The sequence below is a fragment of the Perissodus microlepis genome, chromosome 16 (genome assembly GCF_051167445.1).
Source record: "Perissodus microlepis isolate ML-2025 ecotype Zambia chromosome 16, ASM5116744v1, whole genome shotgun sequence".
Classification (NCBI taxonomy): Eukaryota; Metazoa; Chordata; class Actinopteri; order Cichliformes; family Cichlidae; genus Perissodus; species Perissodus microlepis.
This window is the reverse complement of record NC_140476.1, coordinates 3,126,924-3,154,571: the sequence shown is the minus strand read 5'-3', so window position 1 is coordinate 3,154,571 and position 27,648 is coordinate 3,126,924. Positions and strand designations below refer to the sequence as shown.

Below are 27,648 nucleotides of genomic sequence, written 5' to 3'. Positions count from 1 at the left end.
CTCACTTATAGGTTTCTTCAGCCTCCCTGTTGTTTAGTTGAGCTTGATGAGTTAAAAGATTGCTTGTGCATTACTCCCCTTCTCCAAAAACAAAGCCTGATCATGCGCAGAAGCAAACATTACTACATGCACAGTCTAACTGCGTCGAGCACACTAGACAGAAATCATATTCGTGGTTTCACTTAGGTTTAATGCATCAGGCAACAAACAGACTGAAAGCATTTAAAGCCACAGCTTGTCTGTCTGACTGTCTCCAAGGTAACCAAATGTAAACGTACGGCAGAAGGCATGCAGGACAAAACAGAGGAAAGTGGAGGAAACACTCGAGTGGAGAGTGCGCTGAAAAGATCAAAGACTCACTGATCAAACGTCCACAGAAGGTTTGAGAAGATATACAAGTGGATTCAGACAAATGAAACAACAGTAAGTAAACAATAGTTCATTTCAGCTTTTTACTCCAATTATCATCGTCTTCCCTTAATGCTGCTCACACAGATGAGCACCACTTACAACCGTTTAATGTCAGGAAATGTGTACAAGGCACTTTTTCTATTGTACTTTTAAATGAGCCTTCTCTCAGCACTCGCTTTAGACACTTCATCCATTTTCACTGTTACTTTTGTCAAACATTAAACCAGAGGGAGTTCAGTCCTCACAGACACATTTCTACTTTACAAATATACAAACACTTATAAAATGATTTCACATTACATTAGGGGGGAGTGTTAGCGTGCGCGAACATGGTCAAATAAGGTGGTTTACTAAAAAAACACACACTTTATGTTCATGAAGTAGTCAATCCTGAGACTTTGGGCTATTTTGTTCTTCCTGTCGTGGTGACATAACCACACAGAAACACAGAAGTGTTTCCAGATCAACACAAGTTGAAATATTATTATTTAGCTCCATAAACTCTGCATTTATGTAGTACCATAATGCACTAAGATGTAATAATGTAATAATGAGACATAATATTTCATACTCTGCCCTGAGTCTAGTCTCTGCAGGGAGCACTAGATCACCAGAGACTTACATCACAAGGTTAATGTCACACTAATAATCACACAGACACAGAGACTGCCAAAGACATCTAGCTGAAAGTGCTTGGTAATATCTATCAGGTAATATCTATCAGCGGCGTGTTTACAATAATTTCTCCACCTCGTTTGTTTCTCTAAATAACGATGAAAGTAGCAGTCTGCCCTGACTCACAGCTCAGACACTGTGCTTTTCTTTGGCTCGTGTTCACACAGGTCTGACTGGGAGATGGTGAAAGGGTGTAAGAAGGGTGAGACTGATGATGGGGTGCAGAAAGGAGAGCTGAAGGAAGACAAGGAACAAGGATGCACTCCCCTTATCGCTGCCTGCCGCGGTGCCATGAGCGAGGTAACGGCGTGTGCATGTGTGTGGTAGAGAGAGTTTGGCAAGTACATGTCTATTGTAACCATGCTGCCACTTTGGTAACCTGGCTACTCCAGCCCTGGAAAGCACCAGATGGATATGATTGGTTGGGTAGACGAAACCAGTTTCTGTCACGTAACACGTCGTACTTTTCCTTTCAATAACAACAATGTGCTGTGATCACATGAGATTATGCAACTTTTTTTTTTAACATAGCTCCTCTGCATCCTCTTGGGGAGACATTCAAAACAAGCTTGTCTGGAGAGAAACTCTCCAATTATAACTCAAACTTATGTTTTCTTAAAATACACCCAACCACAAGGTGTTTACACTAAAATGAGCAACAACAGTCCTTTTACTGACAGACACGACACATCTACGCTTCACATTTTTTTGAGATGTTTCAGGTTTTTTATGTGGTGGGTTTAACAGGTGGTTCAGCAGCTCCTGAGGACTGATGCTGACCTGACCTTGTGCAACTTCAGCCAGCAGACAGCGCTCCACGTAAGTCTTCCAGAGCTGCGGGAAAAAATGGTGAGGTGGATGTCAAGGCCTCATCTGCCCCCCCAGGCGCAGCTACTGCAGGCTGCCTGGCAGGGAGACCTCCACTCCTTACAGCACCTGCTGGTAAGCTCACTTCACACACACACACACACACACACACACACACTCCCATCTGAGAGTCAGAGGATTTCCCAGATGAGTAAAGACAACACAACAAGGGCAACAATCTTCTCTCATTACAAAAACACATCCAGTTGTTGCGCACTGTGTGGCTTTGGAAAATGTAAAGGATGACATAGATTTTGGGCTTTTAACTGTATTTTAATAAGTTTATTTTATATAAGCTTTTCATACTAATAAGGACCGCCCCTAGCCACTCACGCGACACCAAAGTAATTAAGTAACTAATAAACAATTAAATGACACAAATGTTTCAGATTTTTCATCTACTGTAGAATCTTTTTAATGGGTTCACAGTAAAAAAAAAAAATACAATAAAAATGAACAAATAAATAAATACATTTAGAGACATACTGTTAAAAGTGCACTTCTTTTTCTTATGTTAAGCTATTTCAGGGATTTTAAACATGTGATGTCTACACTGGCACAAAGGGAGAGTTTCACTGGTCCAGCCCTCCTCTGATCAAAGTGAGCTGCACGTGGCCCACAACTGAAATGAGTTTGCCATCGTTGGATTAAACGGTGGTTGAACCAAAAAAAGTTTTGATTCTGAGACTGAAAATGTTGTTAAACCTATAAAATCATGAGAAAATATATATGTAATATTGTAATGTAATAATAAGGCACATTTAATTTGGCATTTCCAAATGCATTCCTGAATTATAACCAGCTCAGAGCAGCAAAGAGGCCTGCCATTGTTAGTGTGTCCTTTGGTGACTTTGTGTATCTGGAAATGTGATACTAACGCTCAGGTGCTTTTGTAAAATGACTGGAAATAGCCCACACTGTTTGGGTATGCTGACAGCTGAGTACTTTGCTGATAGACAGGTTTTTTATTCATTTATTTATATATTAAACATAAACTGAATGAACTAATAACTTACATATATCACCTTGGTTATTTATTTATGAAGCACACAGGTGTTTGGGGTATTTCATATGCAAGATTCTTTTATATTTAAAACCTCGGTCTGTCGCTGCTTATTTAATTCATTTTTCCAAAACTCTAACTTGTTACAAACATTTCCAGCACAAAGTACAGCTCACTGAATGCAGGGTAAGGTCTGAGCCTCATGGCCTCATTTCACACTGCAGCACTTTGTTACTCCGTGTGCAGTTTTAATAAAGAGAGATCAATTGGAACAAAAGGCCAAAATTTGTTTTAAGAAATGTGAACATGCAAGATGAAATGTTTCTGTGGTGTTAGATTCCACCGTGGAGCATTATCTGAGACAAATGTAGGAGATACAGAGTCTAAAAGGCTGGAGTGGAGAAAGCAGATGGTTGATGAATATTTTGAATTAGATGCCATGGACAACCTTGATGAGGCAGAGATGGGGAGAAAGAGGATTGAACAGAGTCTGAATATGGACACGATGCATTTATAGAACAGGGACCGGGGCTGATTGGCTCTGGATGGGAAAAGTGATCAAATGTTGCATGAGGTGACTACATGAGAAAATGGAAGGAAGACGAGGAGAAAACAGATCTTCATTAATGTTTAGTTCCCTATAAAGCGTCAAATTAATTCTCCCATAGCTGTGAAGAAGTGTCTGTTGGCTGACTAGTGCCGTCTGACTGCTTCACAATAACTAATTCACACACACATTGAGGCCAGTAACATCTAATGGTGGAAATGGATGACACTAAAGTGTGATGCTTGTTAGATCAGCAGTTTAATTTAGAATTTTTTCCCCCCTGTGTTTGTGTTTGTGTGTGTTTGCGCGTGTCAGCTTCAGACCGACGGGCTGGATGTGAATGTTCCAAACAGCGACGGTGTGACAGCTGTGATGCTTGCTGTCAGGGACATCGACCTGTTTGAAGACTTAGGAGCACGTTTGCCATGGGAGCACAAACCCGTGGAGGTCATCAAGGAACTGCTGGGAGTTTCTGCGTAAGAAAGCACAAATACATGCTCATATTTATACAGTAGATAGGTAACATTAAAGCATTTTGGCATTGAGCAACATGCTGATTTAAGTTTTAAATATGTAAAGTTCACTAGTAGTGTAAAAAAATGTAATGAGATTTGTTTCATCTGTCTTTTAACTTCATCAGTGATCTGATGGTACGAGACCATAACGGCTGCTCTGCTCTCCACTACGCTGCTAATACCAACAGCTTTCTGACAGAGGACATCATCCATGTTCTGATGGAGGCGCTAAGTCAAAAAGGTACACACACACACACACACACACACAAACACACACACACACACACACACACACACGCACACACACACACACACACACACACACCTTAACCTCATTTGTCTCACTCTTTGCAATCAGTGTTTGTGTTTTTTGCATTGGGCCTTGGCATTCACCTCCCACCTACCTACATTGTGCAGTCCTCACACAATTTCCATAGCTACAGCATCCCCGATGGCAGCAGTCTCCTCCATACCACACAAACTGCTAAGGAACAGCTTTAGAGATATGAAAAACTGACCAATCTTCCAAACTCCATCAGTAACATACACAGGATTTCCCTTAACCCGTGTAAACCATGGCATGGAGGCCCCATCCCACAGCTCACAGGATTCACAGGATCAGAACATCAGCAGTTCCTAAAGAGACAGATGTTCCTCCCAAAGTCAATGGAGACCAAAAAAGGAGGTAAAGGGACAATAAAAAGGTTCAAAGGAAATAAACGTCCCTGCTCAGCTGTGCGAAAATCATGAAATTCCTTATTTCAACAGTGTTTTTAATCTTCTTTGGAAAAGTAAGGATTATCATTTCATGCTCTTTCAGAACGATCACAAATCGGATCATGTCATGCAGTTTGTAAAGGTTTCTGTAAAATGTAAATGATCCTGTCTACAAGCACTTTAACACTGTTGTCCAGCACTATGGCGCTCTGGGGTGTGAGTGTAACATCACAATGCATGACTTCAATCTGCAGATTATAAACCAAATCAGCTGATATCCCTGTTTCTTATTTTGTGACACTGCCTGCAGATTATATTAGAGTACTCTTATTGTCGAGTGAGTTATTTGCTCTTTACTTTGGTTAGTGTTTAATTGATCAGCTACTTATTAAACTTATTAAAGCATGTGCTAATGTACGAAGTATAAAGCCTCAAATTCTCCGTTCTTGATCTTTCTGGCTTTCTTATACGGATACAAATAACCGGCATACCACATTCATTCATAATCCTGTTTATCACAGTAAAACGTCTGCACTCATGTGGGTATAAGAAAGACTTGTTTGTTAATGTGTGAGGCAGCACTTTACTAAGAGCCTTTACATGTGACGGAGTCTGCGTCAACAAACTGAAACCATGTGACAGAGAGAGCATGGATCAATATGGATGAAAACATTGTTTAAGCCAAAAATAAAAATAGCTTTTTTTCCCTTTTTCTTTTACTGTTTCTAACCTATCAGACGCCTGCACCCCAACCCCAGGAGTGTGGCCCCAAACAGAGATTTGCACAATTTCTGCAGGAAGAAAAAAAGTGGACTTATTTTACTTTACACTTTACTACTTCTTTCTTTTCCTGGTTTTGTGTAGATGCCGTTCCTACTTCACAAACACGGGATTTGGTCTCAGAGATTGGAGATTCAGACGGAGAGTTGGACATTGAGAGCTTTTATCCTAACCAGTCGATAGCAGCCTCGCCCACAATGACAGCAACCCATCAAGATCACTTTCTTCAGTACAGCCACACCAGGGTGAGTTTTACATCTGCAGTGTGACCAGCAAGCTGTGTGTTTTTCAGTGCAGTCAGTTCAGTTAACAAACACACAGAGAGACAGTGTGGTCACCCGGAAGACAAATATATGGACCAATAATTGGCTCTCTGTTTGAGTGTACACGTGTGTGTGTGTGTGTGTACACGTGCTCTGTGTAGCTGACACCGCACTGCCATACTACTGTATTGTGGGTGTTCTTATAGGAAAAGTAGATGAGCAGACAGCTGGTTAGCTGGAGGAGACCAGCAGGTGGTTTACAGGGAAGCTCTGTAGTGTATGTATGTATTCTACAGCCACACATATTACACACAGGTATAATGTCTGTGTGCACAACACATTTAGAGTAATACATATATAGAATACAGGGCGAGTCCATAGCAGCATATTAGACTCAGTGTAGAATGAAGAAATTCAGCTTACAGGAAAGTTCAGAGTCATATATTTTAATTATAGCGTTATAAAGTTTTACGTTTTTGTGTCAAAGTCACTTGTGGACATTGATGCTACAAGTACATTTAATCTAATTGAAATTTATATGTTTGTTTTAAATTATTTTAAGTATTATAAACATAAATTCCATCTGGAAGATCTTTTATGAGCCTCATTTTTAAGACTGGAGCATGTATTGACGACCTCACCTTTGTTCTTGGTTCCAGGAAGTTCCAGAGTCTCCAGGGAGCCCCCCTCTATCTGACCATCATAAAGACCTGAGCCAAGGTAAGGGAGCTTTCAAGGACTTCAGAGGTTTTAGCCATGTTTACTTGAAGTGTTTGGTGAAAATGAAGCGGCATTCCTTTTGTGGACTTATTAGATTGGACTAAAATTGTGCCCTAGTTAACCTAACCTTTTAACCTAAGAGGTCAAAAAGGGTTAAAGACAAAGTTAACATTAACTTGCAATAAAAATGCCTCTCAGTTCACGGGTCCTGGGTGGCAGCTAATGCTTCAGATTTTGAAAAAAGGAACATAATCAGCATCCCAAATAGGCCATGAGATCAAATCACCTTCTAAAAGGAGGGGGTTGGGGGTGTGTGACTAGATAGGAGTGGTCTCGTACTCAACCCCAGGCGGCATGGTTTGGACACCACAGAGGGAAAGCGAGGGTGTTAGACAGGACACCAAAAGCATTTCGACTACAGTGAGAGAAAGAAACTACTGACCAAGAAAACGGGATAGAGGAGTGATAGTTTAAAAAATTATTCTTTAAAGTGGCCTCATCATGGGATCAGAGACCAACAGGCTCAGAAACAGGTAAAACCTATTATTTCCTCTGTTGTACATTTAATGTAGAAAATAGTAAGTGTGAACTTACCAAGTTTAACTTGTTTGTTTGTATGGTTATCAAGGCTCTTTGTGGAGTTAGAAAACTTTTCCTGCTGACTGTTACAGGAGGTACAACGTGGCTTTTCTGTTTTTGTACCACTGACAGACTGTTTGGATGGTACGTGGATGAGTTTCGGCTCAGCATTTTACTACGAAGACTGAAAGAATAAAAATGACATTTGATGAACGCGTGTTACGCTGTGTGTTTGTGTGTGTCCGGAGCAGATAAGGGGATCCCCCCCTGTTCCCAAGAAGCCATGGAAACACTGATAGACATGAGGGAAGCCTATCAGGAGGCAGGCAGGGGAGGCAGGTGGGCACGCTAAAATCTCTCTCTCTCAAGCACACACATTATCATGTGCGGTCTTTTTAAGTGTGCATTCACTGTATCAGGATAAGAATATAATTTACAAGCTGGTGATCCTGCGCTGACTCCTGTGAACGCATCAGCATCTGTTTATAGGTAACCACAGACTGTTGTGTACAGACAAACATCTTTGATGTGTACAGGTAACAGCCTGCAGCTATAACACACAGTCCTGTATATACAGCTTACACTCTCAATGGGCTGGTCAACAAATCCCCCGTCCTTTAACACCAACAGCAGAAAAGTGTCTGGTTACACCCACAGATCTGCGCACAGGCACCTGTCACCATGTCCAGAGGACAACCTGTTCTAGCCAAACAGGTTAGGAACAGGGGGAGAGGGGGCTTTGGTGAATCAGCCCATTGTCTGTTATGAGCAGCTCTCACCACTGAATCAAGTCCAAGCTCTCCAAGGAGAACAAAGGTCTTTAAGCCGGTCTCTCCTTTCATAGCGTCAGCTTCCAGAAATGTGAGCAAAGTCAGGCTTTACATGCAGTTTGAAACAAAACAAACTTCAAATGCATCTGTACATTTCTTTCATTAATGTTCTTCTTTATAATTTCTCAGTTCAGACATTATAGTGTGTCCACAAATAATAATGCCAGTTTCTCCATGACAACCATAAAGGGTTTTCCACTCTTTTCCTCAGTCAAGATGTGTCTCTGCCCAGTTTGCACAAGAGCAACAACAGCAGACACCGGGGTCATGCAGACCATCCTCTGGCGTCTGGCTTGCTGAGTGTGAGAAGCCCCTGCCAGCCAGTACCCCCACCACACAGGTATACATACACGTGAACTATCAAGCAGTTAACTCGTTACGCTACTTGTTACCATCACAGATGAAGAGAAGCAGGTGCTGACAAGAAAAAGTTTAACAAATCACTGGCACTCACAAAAACTAAATATTGCTTCTTCTTTTTTTCAGGAGACGAAGAACAAGAAGTGTGGTTGCTGCATCGCCACCCTCCCACTTGTTGTCTGTGGCTGAGCCCAGTCAGCTCAGCCAATCGGCTCCCAGCATCATGGAACCTCTGCTCTGTCCAAACACTATGATGCAGGCCAGAGCACACATCCAGACCCGTATGTACTCTGCATTACACGTTATATTTCAATGATGTTTGATGGTTACATCTCTTTCTATCTGCAGGGTTGGGTTCTCATCATACTATAAATGAACAAAAGGTATGTTTTAACCACAATCCTTCTATTTTCCCCAATACTTTCATTTCTTTTTCATCCACATAATGTTTTTATAATGAATAATTCCTGTATTATTAATTTGCTACGGGTTTCTACAGGGTCTTCTGCCCCGAACACCTAAACTTTTGGCACCCCTGGACAAACGCTTCAGAGACGGCACCGCTCTGCCTGTACTAAAGCAACATGTTCCCCTGAAGCCCATCAGTCAGAGCCCTATTTCTACAAGGAGAAGAGAGAGACTGTCCTGGGGCAGCTCATGCATTGACCCTTCAACAACGAAGGATGGCAGCGTGGAGAGCGGGTCCAGCAGCAGCCACAGCTCAGTCGATTTAGAGGATGAGGACGCTGACAGGGATCAAGATGCATATCTGACTGTCAGTCACGACAGGATGTTGGAGCTTCCGAAGGATGCGAGCACCGCTGAGGCTGATAGGACTGGGAAGACAGCGCTGCATTTTAAAGTTCAGTCAAAGATTAGTCATGTTCCACTGATCCGCAGATCAGGACATAGCCTGAAGGAAGACCTTATCAATCATACAAGTGATCTTCACAACAGTGAAATAGCTTTGAACTCTCAGAATGAAGGCAAAGTGAGCCGTATGAATATTACAAAAGAGTGTGGTGACAGCGAGTCATCAAAAGCATATGACTCTGCAAAAAATGGAGACACTCTGACTCAGGATGAAGGCATTTTGAATAATGTAATAGTTTTCACATCAGAGTCAAAGGACGAGAAGAACACCGTGGGGAACACTTCTGAACCCGGGACTGAGATTATCCACGGAGTTGTATTTAATGTGAATAATGATCTAAATGAATTGAGGAATGTGAAACAGACAGAAAAAACAATAATGAAGTATTCCTGTGATGAAGAACACCAGGTAGACAAAACATTAGTTTGCAGTCCAGTAGATGAAACGTTAAATCCCAGTGCTGCTGTGGGGAATATTCAACTTTGTACTTCACCTGAAAACATTCATCAGAACGATGGAGATCACAAGAAAGATGAGAAGCTTACACAGGATAAGGAGAAAAGAACCAATGTGAACTTTGAACTGAGAACAAGCAATCACACTAAGCAGCCTTTCAACATACTAGCACATAAAGACAGAAGCGTTTTAAATCGGAATAAGTCCAAAAGCAACTTTAAATACTCCTTGCTGAATACTCAGGTCAAAGATAAAACCAGGAAAAGTCCTGAGCAAACTGGTAGCAGAGGGGGTACTGTAGCTAAAGCCAAATCAAAGATGAAATCAAAATGTGCTCACTCTAATTCTGGCACTCCATCGCCACGGAAGAAGGTTATTGATTATGCACAGAGCAAAATAATACATCCTGTCACTACTCAACAGCACGCACTAGGGAGGGAGCTGAGAAGTGCCCAGCAGCTGAGAAAACCCTGTGTAGAGGAAACACCAAGGTCTAAATCTGCCGTTGACCTCATCACCTACAAGGATATGTTTCAGCAGATACAGAGTCAGAGTCAAGAAGGGCCAGCCATCTATGAGATGTTTGCCGGTCCTGTCTATGAAAACCTCAGAGTTCCCTACACCTGTGAGAAACTAAACGAGAGAAGCCCACCCCAGTGTGCTCCACCTAAGAAGACACAACAGGGCCACAAAGAAAAACACAGGCAACTGAAATCAGCACACAGTAAGCCGAAGAGAAGCCCAGCTGAGACAACAGTGGTTTCAGCTAAAAGCAAAGCAAAGCCTGTACCGTCCAGGATAAAAACTCCAATCACACCTGTCAGGAAGGGCATCCACAAAGGGCGAAATAATCCTCAACTAGACACTCAGGTAGTTCTTAACAAAGGTGTCAACATTTGTCAAGACAAGGGTGAAAGTCACCTGTCTACAATAGAAGAGACCTTTCCTACACATGACTCTGAAACGATCAAATGTGATGATGACAGCACTCTCACTACACCAAAATCTGCCTCTCATGGTGCAGATTTCAGTCACACACACAAAAATATTCAAGACACAACAGTAAGTTCATTAACAGGAAATCAAAACAGACCACTTCCAGAGCCCGTGTTATCAAAACGTCCTCATCGGCCAAAGATGGACACGTGGACATCTTCAAGTAGCAACAGCTACACAATTACGTCCCCTGTTTACCAGAAGTTTCTGGATGAAGCCGGTGACGGGCCACTTACAGACGATCTGCTGCAGTGTCTGGCAGAGGAACTGATCTCTTTGGATGAGAGGGATGCATCTATAGGCCCGCTTAATCCAAATAAGGAAAAGAGCAACCAGGAATCCAGCAGAGAAGATGATCGTGTCATGGGACTAAATATGTTTTCCGAGGTAACCGTTTCGGAAGTCAAACTGTCAAATCTTTATCTACCAATAAATACTGCTGGTTGAGGAGGAAACAATAAGGTTTTCAATTCTGGTTAGAGAATCAGGGTCTGGAGAAGAGATGCCCGTTAGATTGTTTATTCTTCAAAGAAGTGGAGCAGCGGAGAATACATGCAGAACTGGACACGGGGTATACGTGCCATGTGTTAATTAAGCACTGTGATTCTCCCAGGACTCTTGAAACAGGAATGTATGTGTAATTTGCATAATACTTATTAGAGAATAAACAATGCAAACAGAACTGGTAAATGTGAAACAAACAATAACACATTCAAGCAGATGCTGTTTGTGATGGCAGGAGAGGGATTACTTTCAGTTCGGTGTTATGTCTGCTGTTAGATTTCACTGGGCAAGCACTGCTTTCCTTGCTTGTCCTGACAGAATAATGTTGCATTCATTAGCTATTTCTGTGCTATGGTGAACTCTAAATCTTGACCGAAACTATTCTAATAATCATCCTTTTGCAGAAGATCACCCAGCTGTTTTACAACTACTCTTTCAAGAATTTTTTTAAATTAAATGAAGGTTAAACATTGGCCTGCAGTTAACTAAGACTGGGGGATCAAGTAAAGGTTTAAGTAATGGTTTAATTAACATTGCCTTTAAAGCCCATTTAATAAAGATAAATTGATCATATTTAAAACTGAAGCATTACTAATGCATAACAAAATGTTGAATGAGCTGTGATAACGCTTTCTTGTAGTGTAATTATCATTATGTGCCTTTTATTGAAGATTGCTTCAAGAGGCAGTGGCACTGTGCTTGGCTCTGGGTTGGTCTTGGATGACACCGTCACATGGAGAAAGGGTGAAGTACTCGGCAGGGGCGCCTATGGCACAGTATGTATCCTAACTTTTGATAGCACATAGCAAAAAAACTGAACAAGAACTGAGCCAAAAAACTATTAAATTAAATTACTCAGAATGACCTACTTTTGCCACTGTGTGTTCATTTAGGACTAAATGAACTACTAGAATTGACCTTCTTTGACATTTTCTCTGACATGAAAATTTGCTTTTCATTTATTAAAACATGTACTCCAGAATATTCCAGAAAAACCAAAATCATTTACAACAGGTCTTATTGCCTCACATTACCAGGTGTACTGTGGCCTGACCAGTCAGGGTCAGCTAATAGCTGTGAAGCAGGTGATCCTCGATTCCTCGGACGCTGATGCTGCAAATAAAGAATACAGTCGTCTGCAGGGGGAGGTGGAGTTGCTTAAAACCCTCAGACACATCAACATTGTTGGCTTCCTGGGTACCTCGCTTCAGCAGCATGTGGTTTCCATCTTCATGGAGTATATCCCAGGAGGCTCCATTGCAAGCATCATTCACAGGTTAGTCTGAAATATTTTGTCTGAAGCTATCACTTCTGGCAAAATAACTGTTCTTCACAAGAGCCCCGAGTACAAGTTATTATCTGATGCCCTCAGATTTGGTCCACTGCCAGAGCGAGTCCTGGCTCTGTACACTCAACAGATCCTGGAAGGGGTGGCTTACCTTCACGTGAACAGGGTGATTCACCGAGACTTGAAGGGAAACAATGTCATGCTAATGCCAACTGGTGTCATCAAACTCATAGACTTTGGATGCGCACGTCGACTAAGTTGTATGCATCACACAACTTGCAATAGTGTCGACCTGCTCAAGTCTGTTCATGGCACGCCTTACTGGATGGCACCAGAGGTACACTGGAGTTCAGTCATTAAAAATTTTTTTTAAAAATCAATAATCTGCAAACATACCTTACATTTACGTTGCCATGAGACCTCAACTTTACTTTTTAGACATTTCTGTCTTCTCACTTCAGATTATCAATGAAACGGGATATGGGAGAAAGTCAGACATATGGAGCGTGGGGTGCACGGTGTTTGAAATGGCCACAGGGAAACCACCGCTGGCACACATGGACAAGATGGCTGCCTTGTTCTACATTGGGGCTCAGAGAGGGTTGATGCCTTCCTTACCAGACAGTTTCTCAGAAAATGCAAAGGAATTTGTAAAAATCTGCTTGACAAGGTGAGATGTAGTGCAAAGATGTTTGTTTTAAAAATGTATTAATTTATTTCACAAGCCAAAACAATTTCAGATTTACTATATCAAGCAGGTATGAGACCTGGTGATACTGTGTAGGTCTAACACAGAAGCAGAAATCCACTGTGTAAGTCTATATACTTGACTGTTTTTATTTTTTAACTATTTTGGTGTAAGGTGACATTAATGGTTTGAAACGTGCCTAAAATTTAAGGTATCCTGTGCAGAGGTTTCAACATGGTGGGCATGTTGTCCATTTATTATGTGCAGTCTGTGGTTACATGCAGAAGGCATTGCATCTTTTATTTCGTTTACTTTGATCTAATTTCATTGTCTCTCTAGTGACCAGAAGCTACGTCCATCAGCTGACCAGCTGCTGAAGCATTCATTCATCCCCACAAATGTGACGTGAAAGAGGAAATATGCACCGCGATCAGACAGGACTGTGTTTTCAAATTACAAGATTTCACTGAGTTTGATTTATTCAAGTCAAAACATCAAATGGTCTTTTGTGACCCTGTGAGAGCTTACCTACTATCTATTCAGCACTATAGCAGTAGTGCCAATGATGGGCAGGATGAAAAAGAAAACCCATAGTTATGAGAAGCACTTTTGTATACAGTGATATGATCTATAAAATGTGAATTACATGTAGGATTTTTCCTTCCTCATACATGTGCCATTTAGTTTTTATGGTATTTTCAGTTCTAATAAAAAGAAAATGCATCATCTATACTTCAGTCCAACCATCATTTTTCAGTGACCCCCATACCTTTATATTGGATCACAAAGAATTCAGCATTTAACTGTGTTTAAATATCATGCCACTGGAAAAAACCAGCATGTCTCCTCAAATTTAACTACAAATCAGTACAGTACAACGTTTTATTTTGCATGAAATGACAAAGACCACCAGGACTTATTCTGTGTCAGGGTAGTGGCAACATTAAAGTTTATTTGGAATTTTGAAATGAAAAAAAGGAGAAAAAGGATGTGAAGAGTAGCTTATGTTCTACAACTGCAGTAATCCTGTGTGCCCGAATGCAAATCCCCAATCAGGGTACAATATAGCCTCAGCCTAATTTGTATTTTGCACACGCTTAACATAAAACAAGTAACCCAGTCAGAAACAGAGAAGATTGGGTCATATCAAGAATCTACAACGGAAGAGTGTTTAATGTATGAAAGTGATAATAAAGCCGTGTCCAGACACGGACAGGGCTGCAAACATAATAAAACCAACTGAATAAAAGAAAGTCAGTGATACACAAAAACTATGAAGCACGTCTACATTGCAGATATTTGAGGTCACCTACATATCAGGCAGGTCAATCTGCCTGTGGCCAATTATTCACAGCTAAATGAAAGCGAGCCAACAAGTGTTTCATCCTGAACAGTACCCTGTGAATCAGTGACTGAACAATGGGCATTTCCTTTTTTATCTAAAGGGCTACAACTTTATGAAATGTCTGATGCAGTTAAAATAAAAAGGGTTATGTAAACTTTAATAGCACAACTACTGTCCTTGCCAGCTTTATTTTTTCCTTGTTGAGGCACAACCTTTGGCATCCAGCTTCAAGTCTACTTAAGAGGTCCAAAAAAATAATTTTTTGGTACAAATTGCATCGCTCTTATGTGATAAGTAGGTGTCGAATGTGCCAGTTGCTGAGGGAATCAAGTAATATTCTCTGATGGAAACCTACAGTACATCACTGTCTTATAGCAAGGCTGTAAGAAGCACTGGAATGCTTCGATCATTTACCCGATGATACCCACTCCACTGATCAACAAAATAAAACTCTTTTATAGGTATTACAATAATCTTGTTATACTTACAAGCAGCTCCTAACCTGAGTAGTCATGGTATAGCTTTTTTTTCTTTAAACATACAAAAACGTATGTACATTTATCTCCATTTTTGTAAACAGCAAGTTAGTGCTCTCCTTCCAAATCCCTTTGATTGAAACATGCAAATCATACGCACAGTACTTAAGTATAAAAAGAAACCAAGACAAGAAAGTAATTTAGGAGATGAATTTTAAACACCTAAAAAATTGCATCCATCAACAGTACTAAATGGAATATCGGCAAACTGAAGGCATCTCCACCTGGCCACCATCTTCCTCCATAAAAACCACAGAAATGTGATTCAATGAAAATAATTTAAAAAAAAAAAAAAAAAAAAAAAAGAGGAAGAAAGTAAGGAAAGTGCACCTTCCTTGCTTTTTATAGAACTTGTAATACTTGTGTTTTCTCATATGGAGATCTGACATGTAGGGAAAGAACTTCTCCCCCTGACGGAAACAAGCTTTCCCAAACACACAACCACCTTTTACACGTTCCTAGACCCATTTGAGGAGGAAGAATAACAAAGCAACAATTCAACACAATAACAGAAAGAGGACTGAGCACCAAAGCCCAGAGATGTGACAGTCAGGAAGCATAATTTTTCATCTTTCACATCTCAGAAGCTGAGAAGTCCAACAATACTCTTTTTTTTTGCAGATAACTTTCTGCCTTTCAATAAAGGGTTTATCATCACATAGAGGTTTTTTTTTCTAGGGCACTTAACAAAGAGGTGAGCATAGTCTTTAAAGTTTGAACTGTGTGTAGTTTGTTGCCATTTTCATGTGCTGGCCATGGCTGCAGAGGGGTGGACTCAGTGTCTCTGCTCTCCCACTTCATGTGGCGATTCACTAGGAGGAGGGTACTGCTGAGAGGTCCGCAGCCCACCTGGGTGTGACAGGAGGGGAGGAGGAGAAACGAGAATAAGGAGGAGGAGGAGGAGAAGGGTGGGGTGGAGGTAGGGAGGGAAGGAGGTTAGCCATAGAGCTGCAAGCCAGATGAGACACACTGCAGTACAGGAGAGGAGCAAGGAGGGAAAGAGGGGGAAGAAAAAGATGAAGTACCTGCAGCACTAGAGCCACCCTTGGAGATTTTGCTCACTTTGGAGCTAGCAGTGAAGGATGAGGCCGAAGGGTGGTGGTTGTGGCTGGGCTCTGGATATGCCCTCTTGCGTGATGAAGAGGTGGGCCCAGGAAGCCCATGTGTTGTTCCTTCCATGCTGATGAGTCCAGGAGGACCTCGCAGCAGGCCTATCCCAACGCCTGAGCCCTCTGTAGCTCCGCGGCCGTTGCCACTGTGTGTGGGGGCGTGACTGTGTTTATGGTGGCGATGGGGGTTGTGCTCTGCCCCACGATGTTTCTCTTTGCTCACCATCGGGCTGGAATGTTTACTTTTGGTGTTGTTGGTGCCCATGCTTTCATCTGATGAGCTGTGACGCTCAGAGGACGACACTTTAATCTTCATTTTAAGCTCATCTTTGCTCATCTGTTGACTGCTTTTATCCAGCTGGGAACCACTGCTGGCCCCCGGCACAGCTAAGCGAACTTTAAGCGAGCTTTTGTCCCGTTTGTCACTGTGATGGCGTCTATCTTGGCCCGAAGATGAGGAGGGCACTTTCATTTTCATTGGGGAAGCTGTGGCGCTGCCACCACTGCCATGGACTGTTTGTTTTCTGTTGTCTCCTTGGCTCATCATGGATGGTGCATAGCTAGAAGAGGAGGAGAACAAATCCCCCCTTACATCACAGTCCATTACTCCACCATGCTGTTCCTGCCTACGTTTCTGCCCGGAGGCAGCCAGCTCTGCAGCATGTTTCTCTCTGTATTTATCCAGTGACAGCTTCTGAGCCGGAGACGGCTGAGCTGGTGGAGGGTAAGCAGACTGAGGTGCTAGTTGATGCTTAGCAGCTCCCTTTTGTTCTTGTTTGACTGGGTTGAAATCTATTTTTTCAGTCTTGTATACCATTGGATGCTGAAGCAAAGAGGAAGTAGAGGTTTGCAAAGATTCTGGGATAGGGATGCTGAGCGATTCCTGTTTTATAAAGGTGGTAGAGTATCCTTGCTGGCTCTGGTTGCCCTGGGGCCATTCACTGTGGCTACCTGGATTGTATGTGGCGGCTATGGAGTCTAGAGCCAGAGCTGCTCCACCGGACTGGCTGAGCATGGGCATAGGAAAGGTAGTGCCTGCTTTGGAAAACCCTGGGTTGGAAGAAGGAACGCCAGGAAGTGAGGCATCAGCTTGGTCCTGGGCCAGTGAAGGTCCAGGAAATGAGTTGTCAGTCATCTGGGCGTTTTCAGTCTTAGGCTTTTTGGCAGCTTGCGTTGCCTGCAGGACAGAAAATAAGGCTGGTATGACTTTGGTTTTTGTAGCTGTAAGATGATGGCAAATGTAACACACGTCAACTACGCACTGCCACATGACCTACGTCAGCTGATATGAGGTCCCTCTCCTGATTTGCTGCATAAGATAAGACCTGGGTGTGGAGGAAAACTTTTTGGCTTCTGCTGTGGCTATAAGCATGAACGGCGTCGAAAATGGCGTGGGAAACACGGCTCTTTCCTTCTCTCAAATGAACCATAAAAATTGTAGTAATTCAGCAATAAGTGTCTTGAACCTTTGGCGATTGCAATGGCAGCTGGTCAGTTGTTTCTATAATTGAATTTGCATTATTCTTTATACTTTGCTTTGAGAACGATTGTTTCCGTACACTCTAGCTTATTTAATCACTTAAACATGCTCTTTTTGAAACAGTGTACACTTAATTGATTATTCTTACTTGCTGGCTTAAATTCGGCTGTGCTGTCTGTTAGACAACTGCCTGTTTTCATGCTGTTTCCATATTTGTTTGTTGCAAACACTACCTGAACATAGCCTGAAGTGTACAGATAAAGCTATGAACCTAAAACAATGAGAAATTTAAGTGAACTACTGTACTTTTGTGAAATGTCATAATGTAATGATCAGAGTCACATTATTGTATGGAACAGTGGAATCATAGATGTGTTTACCGGTAAACTGAATTTAAATTGAAATGCTAATGGACTTGGCCCTACAGGTCCTGAATATTCAAGCAGTGAAATTAACGTAAGCAGATTTATTTATTTTGTGGTTGTACTTATTTTGTTCCACTTCCCCTCAGGTTTTCAGCAGCTGCGTGATTTTCGCCTACATTGTTCTCTTAACAAACTTTGTCTCAAGTCTCATCATTCACACCATCTGGGCTCCATAAATAACCTTTCCTGCTGCGCATCAGTCAGTTATCTCTACTCAAACTAGCCCTTTAATAACTTACACAAACTGGCAGTAATGCTCAATGTGGCAAGATTTCGGCTACAGTTCTCTAACAGCACCTACATGAGGTATTTGCAATTTAAAAACCTGCTGCCAATACTGCAAAAATAAAATATAAATACATTTATGACTAACAAACAGGGCAGTAAATCCAGCCTACCCTCCAGTTGCGTATCCTCTTTAGTCGGCTGGGCGTTTTCTCCAGAATCTGCAGAAACTCATGGGTTAACTCTGAAAACGCAGGATATGCATGTTGTTAAAAAATTCTGATGTCACTTTTAAAGCCATTAGTTCTATAAACTTGTCCTTGGTTAAGTATGCCTACAAAAGAACCAGGAAAAGGACTTAACGCAAATTGCAAGAGATTACTCTGAATTAAAGGTAAAATTCTGTCTCACCATCAAGCAGCTCCAGAGTGACAGCATTGTCCACATATTCCCACCAGTGTTTCCCATCAGTAGAAACCGGGATCTCCCAGTTGGACCACTTGCACGCCAGATGGATGCACACACAGGCAATCACTGTGGGCTTGTACTGGAGGCAGAAGGTAGTGAGGTGCAGACTGCACGTTGTGTGATGGTAAAGGCACGTGAGTCAGTTGATTCAGTGCAAGTGTGGTCAGGATTAGTCCCACATGTGGACAAAGGAGAAAAACAAGAGGGGGCCGACAGCTTTAATATAATGTTGGAACAGGTTTCAAGACTCATTGTTTTCTAACAGTGTTCATGTTAAATGGATTTTATTAAGTAAAAGATTTAATACAAGCACAGCTGTATGGTTGCAGGTATGATAAGGAGATAATTCTAATCGTGTCTAAAAGTAACAAACATGCATCATAAAAATGTAATAAATCAATTCAACAAACAAATGTAAATATCAAGAACAACAAAAAGGTAGTGAAGTAGGGAATGACTCCACTCATAGTATCATAGTCATGTCTTTGCAAAACACAAGGATAATGAGGCCACCCATGCAACAATGACATCATCATACAGTTATCTGACATGGGTATCTTCCTACAGCACCCCCTTGCCCCCCCTTCTCTCTCTGAACTGTGTTTAAATTGCTTAATCAGGTGGCTCAACATCAAGGCAATGAAGGCATACAACTTAATAGCCCTGTTGTATAGGTATGATTGTACTGAATGAAGTTTAAAAGCCTAATTAAATACGTATAACTGCAGTTCAGTTTGACATGTATCTGTAAAACTCAACTGCAAACATGAGAATACTACGGTGGCCCCGAGTTTAAATGTACTGAAACGTAAGTAAATGCCAGCAAATAGGAAAATGTTGCGAAGGCACACAAAGCACAACAGAAGTTGAACAAACAAAATCTAACTCGCGTAATGTGATGGACCAGCTGCAGAAGTGACAGAAACCAGAAGATATGAAGCACAGAGACACACTAAGAGGAAGCAGAGGGTTTTTCAGTGTTAGAGGGAGAAAAAGAGTCAACGTAATGTGTGTATTTAAATAATACTGTGGCCGTTTACTGTTAGGACTGTCACTTATGCAGCTGGTCCATCAAGTTATTGTGTTCCAAAAATCACTTTTCCTGTGTTTTTGAATTTTTGTGCCATTGTGCTCGGTGTGGTTTTGCACAGCTTCGACCTGTAAGGGTCACTGCAGAATACAGACTAACTACTATTACCAGTTAAACACTGACAGCTAAGATACATGAAAAACAAAGGTTAGGTTCTTAATTATTGGGGGGGGGGGGTTCGCTTTTTTTGTAGGAGCTATCATTGGACATTTTAAGTGTACCGAGGCCACGATTTAGATCTCTGCACAACGTCTCACTGCTAATGGGACCTTAATCCATAATCAAAAAGCCTAAAGGAAGACAGTCGACTTCATAGTTAAATTTAACAACATTTTAATAAATTATTAATGCCGTTGTAGGGAGAAAAACAGCTTTCAATAACTTCTGCATCAGTACATTTTAAACACTGCAGAGAGTACAATGCCTGGAATCTGTCTAAATGTTGTGATGATGACAGTTATCAAAGCCAATGCTTTATATGCTCGCTCTCTATATAAATGTATATTTAACCAATTTGACTGAAAACAAATCTAATGTAATCCTTATTACTGAGTCAAAATAAATTTGAGTTACAAGTTTTCTACATTTGAAGTTCCAACACATCTCCACCACTCACACTCAGCATCCAGACACTGTAAACTGAAGTTTCAGAAGACAAAACGACATTGGTAACAATTTCCTCTACCAGCTACATTAAAAGAAACCCGTTAAGGACCCGGTTTTTCACCTCAGAAACATGGCATGTCCTTTTGCCCTTACATTCAAAAAACAAAAACCACACGCACACTAAATGATTTGATGAAATTAGTTGCGCATCATATTTGGGTTTTTCCATAGCAGAGGTAAAGTTGTGCCAAGCCATGCAGTAAATGGTACAACTGTTTTTCCACTGCACCACACAGCAATAATAGTCATTTCCTTGAACCACTGATAAAGATCAGTAATGCAGCGATAAACACATTCCATTTGCTGCAACTTATCTGCTTTTCATGGAAGAGAGCAGTTTACCACTGAAGAGCTTTCCAAAAAAAAAAAGCGTCCTGCAACAGCTAAGGTTTGGTTTTCAATTGCAGAAAACGAGTTCAACTATTGTTATTGGGGCGATCGTGGCTCAAGAGTTGGCAGTTCATCTTGTAATCGGAAGGTTGCCGGTTCAAGCCCGGCTCGGACAGTCTCGGTCGTTGTGTCCTTGGGGAAGACACTTCACCCATTGCCTACTGGTGGTGGTCAGAGGGCCCTGTGTCGCCAGTGTCCGGCAGCCTCGCCTCTGTCAGTGCGCCTCAGGGCAGCTGTGGCTACAATGTAGCTGCCATCAGCAGTGTGTGAATGTGTGAATGACTAAATGTAGTGTAAAGCGTTTTGGGGTCCTTAGGGACTAAGTAAAGCGCTATACAAATACAGGCCATTTACGAGCAGCTAATAACTAGTAAAATGAAAAGCTAACAACACAGGAGTCAAACTAAAGGCTCTTTTCCATTAGTACCTACTTGGATCGAATCGCCACGGCCTTCCATTAGTTCATAGCACCAGGTACTAAAGTAGTGCCTGCTAGGCCGAGTTCCAAGCTATCTGAGCAGGTACTAAATTGTGACGTAGTCAGACTGCATGGCACCGATTGGCTGGTCAGTGGCGGCACTTGAGTCATGAGAGCGCCTCGTTCACAAAAATCAAAACCAACCTTTTTGAAACCTGGCAACGAAGGAAACGGCCACCAAAAAAAACCAAACAAAACAACAACAACAACAGATCCTATACTGGAACCCAGTCGATCTGTGTTGAGCCAATCCGAGTAGGTACTAATGGAAAAGGGCCTTAAACTCCAAACCAGAAGGGTGAGAAAACCGGCATTCAAGTAGCAAAAACTTCAGTTCCTCAAATGGCCCCTTAAACTTGGCGCTCTCTGCATGACATGTGTCACCTCTCAGACAAACTGTCAACACCAGCGCTGGTATAGGAGAAGAAATCAAAAGCAGAAGCAAAGAGATCATCTCCCTCTGCACTCTGAATCAGAGTTTCTGTGTGGATACATATCATCAAGTTTTGGCAAAAACCAATATGATCCTATACTCCCGATTCACTTACACAGTAGAGAAGCAGGGCTTTAACTGGGTGACTAAAAAGAGCTCGAGCCAAAGTGAAACTAGAAAAACATTTTTCACAGCACCGTCACAGTTATATGACAAAATCGTGTAGCTGCTGAAGACCTAATTTAGTTATTAAAGTTGTTTCAAATTTAATTGAAAAGTCTACTTTGGCAACTCTTGTGCTCTCTTCCTACCATTGCAATATAATGCAGCATTATTTATGTAACCTGTCATAAATGACAGCAGCTCACTGGAAAAGAAAGATGGAAAACGTCCTTCATTTTATCTGCACTAAATGTTGCTGCCTGCAAGCTGCAATAACCGCTAAACATGATCTCTTTCTCTAAATTGTCATAAACATCAGTATCGCAAATTATGGTGATATATTGTTGAGGCTGTGTCACTCACTCCTATCCTGCTGTAGGGCTGTAGTGGAAATGCATGTCAGGATTGCTTGACTTAGCATGGTGTGGCTCAAGTGGACCAACCTAGGCTAATGGTAAAACCCTGATTTTTTTGCAGGTCCTTAATGGGTTATAATTAGCTTTTTCTTAAGCTTAAATCAACTTTGAACTAGAAGTGCATTTAATGACAAGCAAACATTACAAAGGTTGAAGATATCTAAAGAGATGATACATTTTGAACAGATTCATATGAAAAACAACATTTTAAGAATTAATCTGCGGTACTTACCGAAGGCCCTCTATGAGAAATGTTTACATCTGTGAAATCTTTAGCTGCTATTCAGGCTACCAAAGTGTCTTTCTTTTAGAATTATGCACTTTTTCGCAACCGAACAAACGTGTGGGTTTCAAGCGCACCACTACACTTCACATTTTGCATTCAACCCATCTGTGCCAACACGTGGTCCCTTGTACAATACACCGCACTGCAACTGGGGCCGGTAACGCTACAAGCCACCACGTCCCGCTACCTTGGAAGAAGGGAGGGGAGCTGAGGGGAGGAGGCAAGCGTCCCAACAACCACCAGCGCAAGTAGGGCCGGTTGGACACTGAAAGGGTACCCTGCATTACAGGAAGCTATGGTGTGCAGTCAAAGTGCAACAAAGAGGGGCAGGATAACAACCTGTTGGTAGCCATGAAATAGGAAGTCTGTGCCAGATCCTTGCTTGCTGAAAGAGAGGGGAAAAAGACAGAAGGAAAGGACAAATCAATTTTTCTGCAAACCAAAATTATTTTATCATTAATATGAGGACAGAATGTCAAGTTTAGCATTTAAGCAGATTTCCAACGCACTAATTAAGGCAAGACCGAGACTGGATAAAAACTGAGCTAAGCTAGTCCAAAATTTTGGAAACTTAAAAGCTGTGGTACCTTTTCTGAATAGAGAAATGTTAATCTCAAAAAAGGGCTTATAGCCAATTAAAGCCACTACCAAGGTAATACAACAGGGCAACAGGGAAGGTAAAGACGTGTTTGTAACCGGACATGGGCTGTAAATGTGTCCATAGTCTACACCACAAAAACAAACAAATTTAATACTACCCCTTATAGACTATTGTCTAGTAAACAGTGAAATTAACATTTTGTTCATTTTGAATTGTATTCATAAACAAGTGTGATTTATATGTCATGTGCAAAGTAGAATGGTAGCAATACATTCCTGGATGACAGAAAATATTAACGTTTTGGTAGTTTTTTTTCCTGCACAGAAGAATTTTTGGCAACCTAAATATAGTCCTTTTGTTAAGGGTTTCACTAACTCAAGCATAATAGGAATAAATGTTTTTCAAACGATCACAAATGCCATGAGGATGCATATATCATTATGAAATAGGGTGCAGGCTAATTCTGAGACAGGAAAATAAGTATGTGTAATCTGAAATTTAAAAATATAATTTCAGCTCATAATTATGTCTTATTTTAAGAATATTCCAAACTCAGAACACTTAAATCCACAGCTCTGAGTGGTGATTTCTCTCTCTTTGCTCTCATCTGCTCTGCAAAGGCTGCATGGACTCTGGGTTACAGTTTAGTCAGGCAGACAAATCATGCTCTGCATGAGGGCCAACACAAAATCCACCAATACTGGAGCAATTTATCAATAACAAAGGCAGCTCCCATTTCTAAACAAACAAACAAAAGTTTTAGACAATCAGAAATTTGTATGAAGGAAATTTAAAGCTACCAGGTTGGTTTTTTTAGGACTGTAGCTGCCGGTAATCTAGCCTGGCAGTATTAAGATAGACAACGTTTTTTTAAAAGCACACATTCTCTTGATTTTATTAGAAACAAAGATAAATCTGAAAACAGTTTCTAGCTGAATTTTTGCAGCTCTTGGTTTATTAAAGGTTACAGTTATATTCTAGTTATATGAAATAGTAATATCTCAAAACTAATTTCATCTCAGTCTTGCTTTAATAAGTGTTGGCTGTTTATGCTATGTCAAAAACAATGTGAAGGAAAAACAAAACAAAACACAGGGTTAAGTGTTTTCACGTAAGCATTAAATCAGCAAGGTTTTCTTCCCCCTCCCCACCCACATCTGAGGTGGGATAAACAAGAGCAGAGGGCACAAAGAGCAAAGAAGGAAGCCTCTACCTCGCACTAGCTGGGTACATTTCACCACATCAGTGTGTGGGTGATCAATAGTTATTTCAAAGCCTGGAACAAAATACATGACAGGTGAGTTCAACACAGACATAGCTGGGAGGTGACATGTCATTTTGTGATTAAAAAAAAAAAAAAAGGTAAAAAAGCAATGGAATTTGCAATCAATTAATATTAGTACACATCTGTGTACTGTTGTTAAAAGTAGATTTTGGAGCTTAATAATGAATTTGGGTACATTTGAAGTGAGACTTAATTGACTTGTATAAACAGATTTTCCACGATTGAAGTAGGAGAGCACAAACTGTTCTAGTCAAACCAGAGATGCATCAATCCAATACTGGGATTGGTATCTGTCCAACTGTGACTCAAAAAGCTGGCGCAATATCAAGGCTAATGACCCAATCCACACCCGATCTATTTGACTCCATCTCGTTCTGTCTCACAGACGTGTGATGTAGAAGCCAGAAGGATGATTGTTCTGGGGCACTTGTGGGGAAGCTTTTATGTAATGTACAGTATTTGCAGTTATATAACACTTCTCTAGTCTAGGAACAAAAGGAGAAACAAGCATGACTGTAACATAGAGCTATGTGCATTTTGAGCTCAAATAGTGCTATAGCAAATAAATGACAGAAATAACACTAATAAATCTATTTACCCACAATAAATAATGAAATGTTTTGTGTAAGTTTTCATGTAACATTTTACTAATCACTGCAGATCCACGAAATGTAATTTATCTAGGGTACTCCTTTCTTAGCTCTTGTTTTACATATAATCTAAGAAAGTGATGTTTAAGATTAATCTCATGTTGCCTAACATTACATTAAAAACAAACGAAAAACTATCCCAAGTCTCTTCCTAGTGAAGAATACATATTTCAACACTGGTATAAAATCACTACAAAGTATCAGCAGATACGCTTTAGGTATGCCAGGTCTCTCTTGGAAATGAGATTTTTAATCTCAATGAGATTTTTTTTACCTGGATAAATAAAGGACTAATAAAAAAATCACAAATGGGAAAAGTTGGATCGGTGCATCCCTCGTTTCAACATAGAATTTTGCAATTAGATGGAGAAAAAAATAAAAATAAAAATCAGTGCCACATTCGTAACTAGCATTAGCAAAAAGAGAATGACATGTCACCTTTACATGATTCACTGAAAACATGTATGTGAAAACAACCGTATGCAAATAAAACATTTCAGTCAGCAGGCTGTGATAAACAAATTCATCAGTAATCAATAGCACTAGTCCCTTACTTATAATTAACCAATGATATTGACAAACAAACCGCTCTCAAGTCATCCACTCCAGTCACCACTACTCACCCAGGGTCTGCAGCACTATGGATTCAAGTATCACCAGCTCTTGAGCTTGCTGGAGGTATGCCTGAAGTTTGATAGACAGTCATTACAACACAACTGTAATGTGTCTATTAATCTAACCCCCTAACATCTGATTGCAAATGGCCAAAACTCCAAACAGAGAGGCTCATTACACTATTACTGCAAGTCTTGATGGGTGTATTTGTTTTGTACACACCAACTGCAGGCCAGTGGAGAATAATCAGAACCGTTTTACAGCGTAGGGAAATGCGGCCCAGCCGCTTTAACACAGGCAAACCATGACCACTGAGACAACTGGAAAGAATTTTTTTTAAACAATACAATATGCACAGATGCCGATACTTACATTACTTTTTGTGTCTAGAGGCGGTTCTTGGGGATTTAGGCAAGCATGTGCAACTTTGATTACATGTTCGAGTTTCCGAGGTTGCTCTTCCACTTTTGCAGCCAAGAATAGGGTGGTTGGAGAGATTATCTGTATAAAAATTAAAAATGTAAGTATATCTGTCAAATCTACTCAACAGGTGGCTGGTGGTAAACAAGAGAGCTAGCTATATTACTACTTACATTCCTATGGAATTTGCTGAAAGAATGGTGCATATAAAATCTATGCATGTAAACGATTGCTGTGTTTATTGTTAATTGAGAGCTGAAGGGAGAGTCAAGGAAATATTAAGCTTAAGGTCAGAGCAAAACAAATGCTCTTATATTTATGTCAACATACACAGTCTTAACCAGCTGAAGGAGCCGATATACGTCAACTTTTTCAACAAAAACGGCAATTTGACAGTTTATAGAGTCACGATTCGCATCTTATTAGCTTTAAATAATGGCCTAAATAACAAAAATCACTGAGTGTAGAGAGAAATCGAAAGTTTGTATTTATGTCGGTACAGTGACATTAATATAAACCAGAAGAGGAAAAATAATGGATTAAAAAAAAAACACTTACTACAGACGAAACTATGGAAATATAACGTTATCCAGTAAATAAATGATTTTTTGTGAAGCTGTGTATTTCTGTGGGCCAATCGAAGCTGCAAATTCGCTTCAAGGCCTTCAACACGCGAACTATTAGCTAGGGAAATAACTAGCATGCTACATTAGCGCGAAGCCAAAGGGAAAACAATTAAGAGTGAAAGGCATTACTGTACTTAAAGGTAAACGACTTAATAAGCTAAAATATTTTTCAAGAACATAACAAAACAAAGCACACCAACTGAAAAGTCCCGCGCCAAGCTCCCGAACCTCAAAAGCGGTTCAAAGTCAGCTAACGGCATAGCTAACGGTTAGTTAGCGCCATGTCTCCGTCCAGCCTGCTGGAGGAGGAGATATTTACAAAGGATACACGTTGAGTCTTTGACCCATATCTTGGATCAGATTTGCCGCTTGCTGTCGGTAGGAGAGTTCTCGATCTGCGTCTACTCCACTTCGGCGAGACGGCGTGTTTTCGAGCTGTTCCCGGGTGAAAAACCATTTCGACGAAGACCCCCGGCACGCCGCCATTACTCTCCAACGTTTGCTTGGGCATCAAGAAAGAGGATATGACGTCAGTGTCGCACAGGAAACGCAACTTTTCCGACTTGTGTGCCCGGTTTTTAAATAAACGAAGACTGCTTTATTGCAAAGGTTATATTGTCACATGCACGATAGAAATAAATATAATGCTTTACAGTTTTACAGTATTACACAGTATAATGAAACTTTTATTTTCCCAGCCTCCCTTCCCACAAAACAATTATATAAATGGAAAAAAAAAGATCAAAGAAATGGACAAAAGAAAGTGCAAGTAATAAATAGAAACAGTGAAATGAGTTCAAAAAAATGTCTAAGCTTGAAAGCCTTAGTTGTCCCTTGCATTGCGCAAGTCTAGAAACAGATCTTAATTA

At 40.9% G+C, this 27,648-nt stretch overlaps 2 protein-coding genes across 4 annotated transcripts; one reads left to right on the top strand and one right to left on the bottom strand.

Annotated features, from left to right (window-relative positions):
* The first annotated feature begins 134 nt into the window (after positions 1 to 134).
* On the top strand, positions 135 to 13,789 carry map3k19 (mitogen-activated protein kinase kinase kinase 19). The gene is made up of 17 exons (XM_084907797.1): positions 135 to 423; positions 1,254 to 1,386; positions 1,834 to 2,028; positions 3,819 to 3,979; positions 4,144 to 4,259; positions 5,600 to 5,760; positions 6,438 to 6,498; positions 7,329 to 7,416; positions 8,119 to 8,247; positions 8,394 to 8,548; positions 8,616 to 8,650; positions 8,767 to 10,980; positions 11,769 to 11,873; positions 12,135 to 12,373; positions 12,470 to 12,722; positions 12,847 to 13,055; positions 13,413 to 13,789. The coding sequence occupies exons 1-17, from the start codon at positions 413 to 415 to the stop codon at positions 13,480 to 13,482; spliced, it is 4,335 nt and encodes a 1,444-aa protein (XP_084763923.1). The 5' UTR covers positions 135 to 412; the 3' UTR covers positions 13,483 to 13,789.
* Positions 13,790 to 13,989: 200 nt separating this feature from the next.
* On the bottom strand, positions 13,990 to 27,311 carry ccnt2a (cyclin T2a). 3 transcript variants are annotated; one of them, XM_084907799.1, is made up of 10 exons: positions 27,108 to 27,310; positions 26,327 to 26,408; positions 26,106 to 26,234; positions 25,742 to 25,802; positions 24,397 to 24,459; positions 22,922 to 22,967; positions 18,605 to 18,768; positions 18,367 to 18,437; positions 15,980 to 17,240; positions 13,990 to 15,803 (listed from the first exon to the last, which is right to left on the bottom strand). In XM_084907799.1, the coding sequence occupies exons 1-10, from the start codon at positions 27,263 to 27,265 to the stop codon at positions 15,730 to 15,732; spliced, it is 2,109 nt and encodes a 702-aa protein (XP_084763925.1). In that variant the 5' UTR covers positions 27,266 to 27,310; the 3' UTR covers positions 13,990 to 15,729. The 3 variants fall into 3 exon arrangements, with proteins under 3 accessions (XP_084763925.1, XP_084763926.1, XP_084763924.1); XM_084907800.1 differs by lacking the exon at positions 24,397 to 24,459; XM_084907798.1 differs by lacking the exon at positions 13,990 to 15,803 and having other exon boundaries at positions 15,813 to 17,240; positions 27,108 to 27,311.
* Between the last annotated feature and the right edge of the window lie 337 nt (positions 27,312 to 27,648).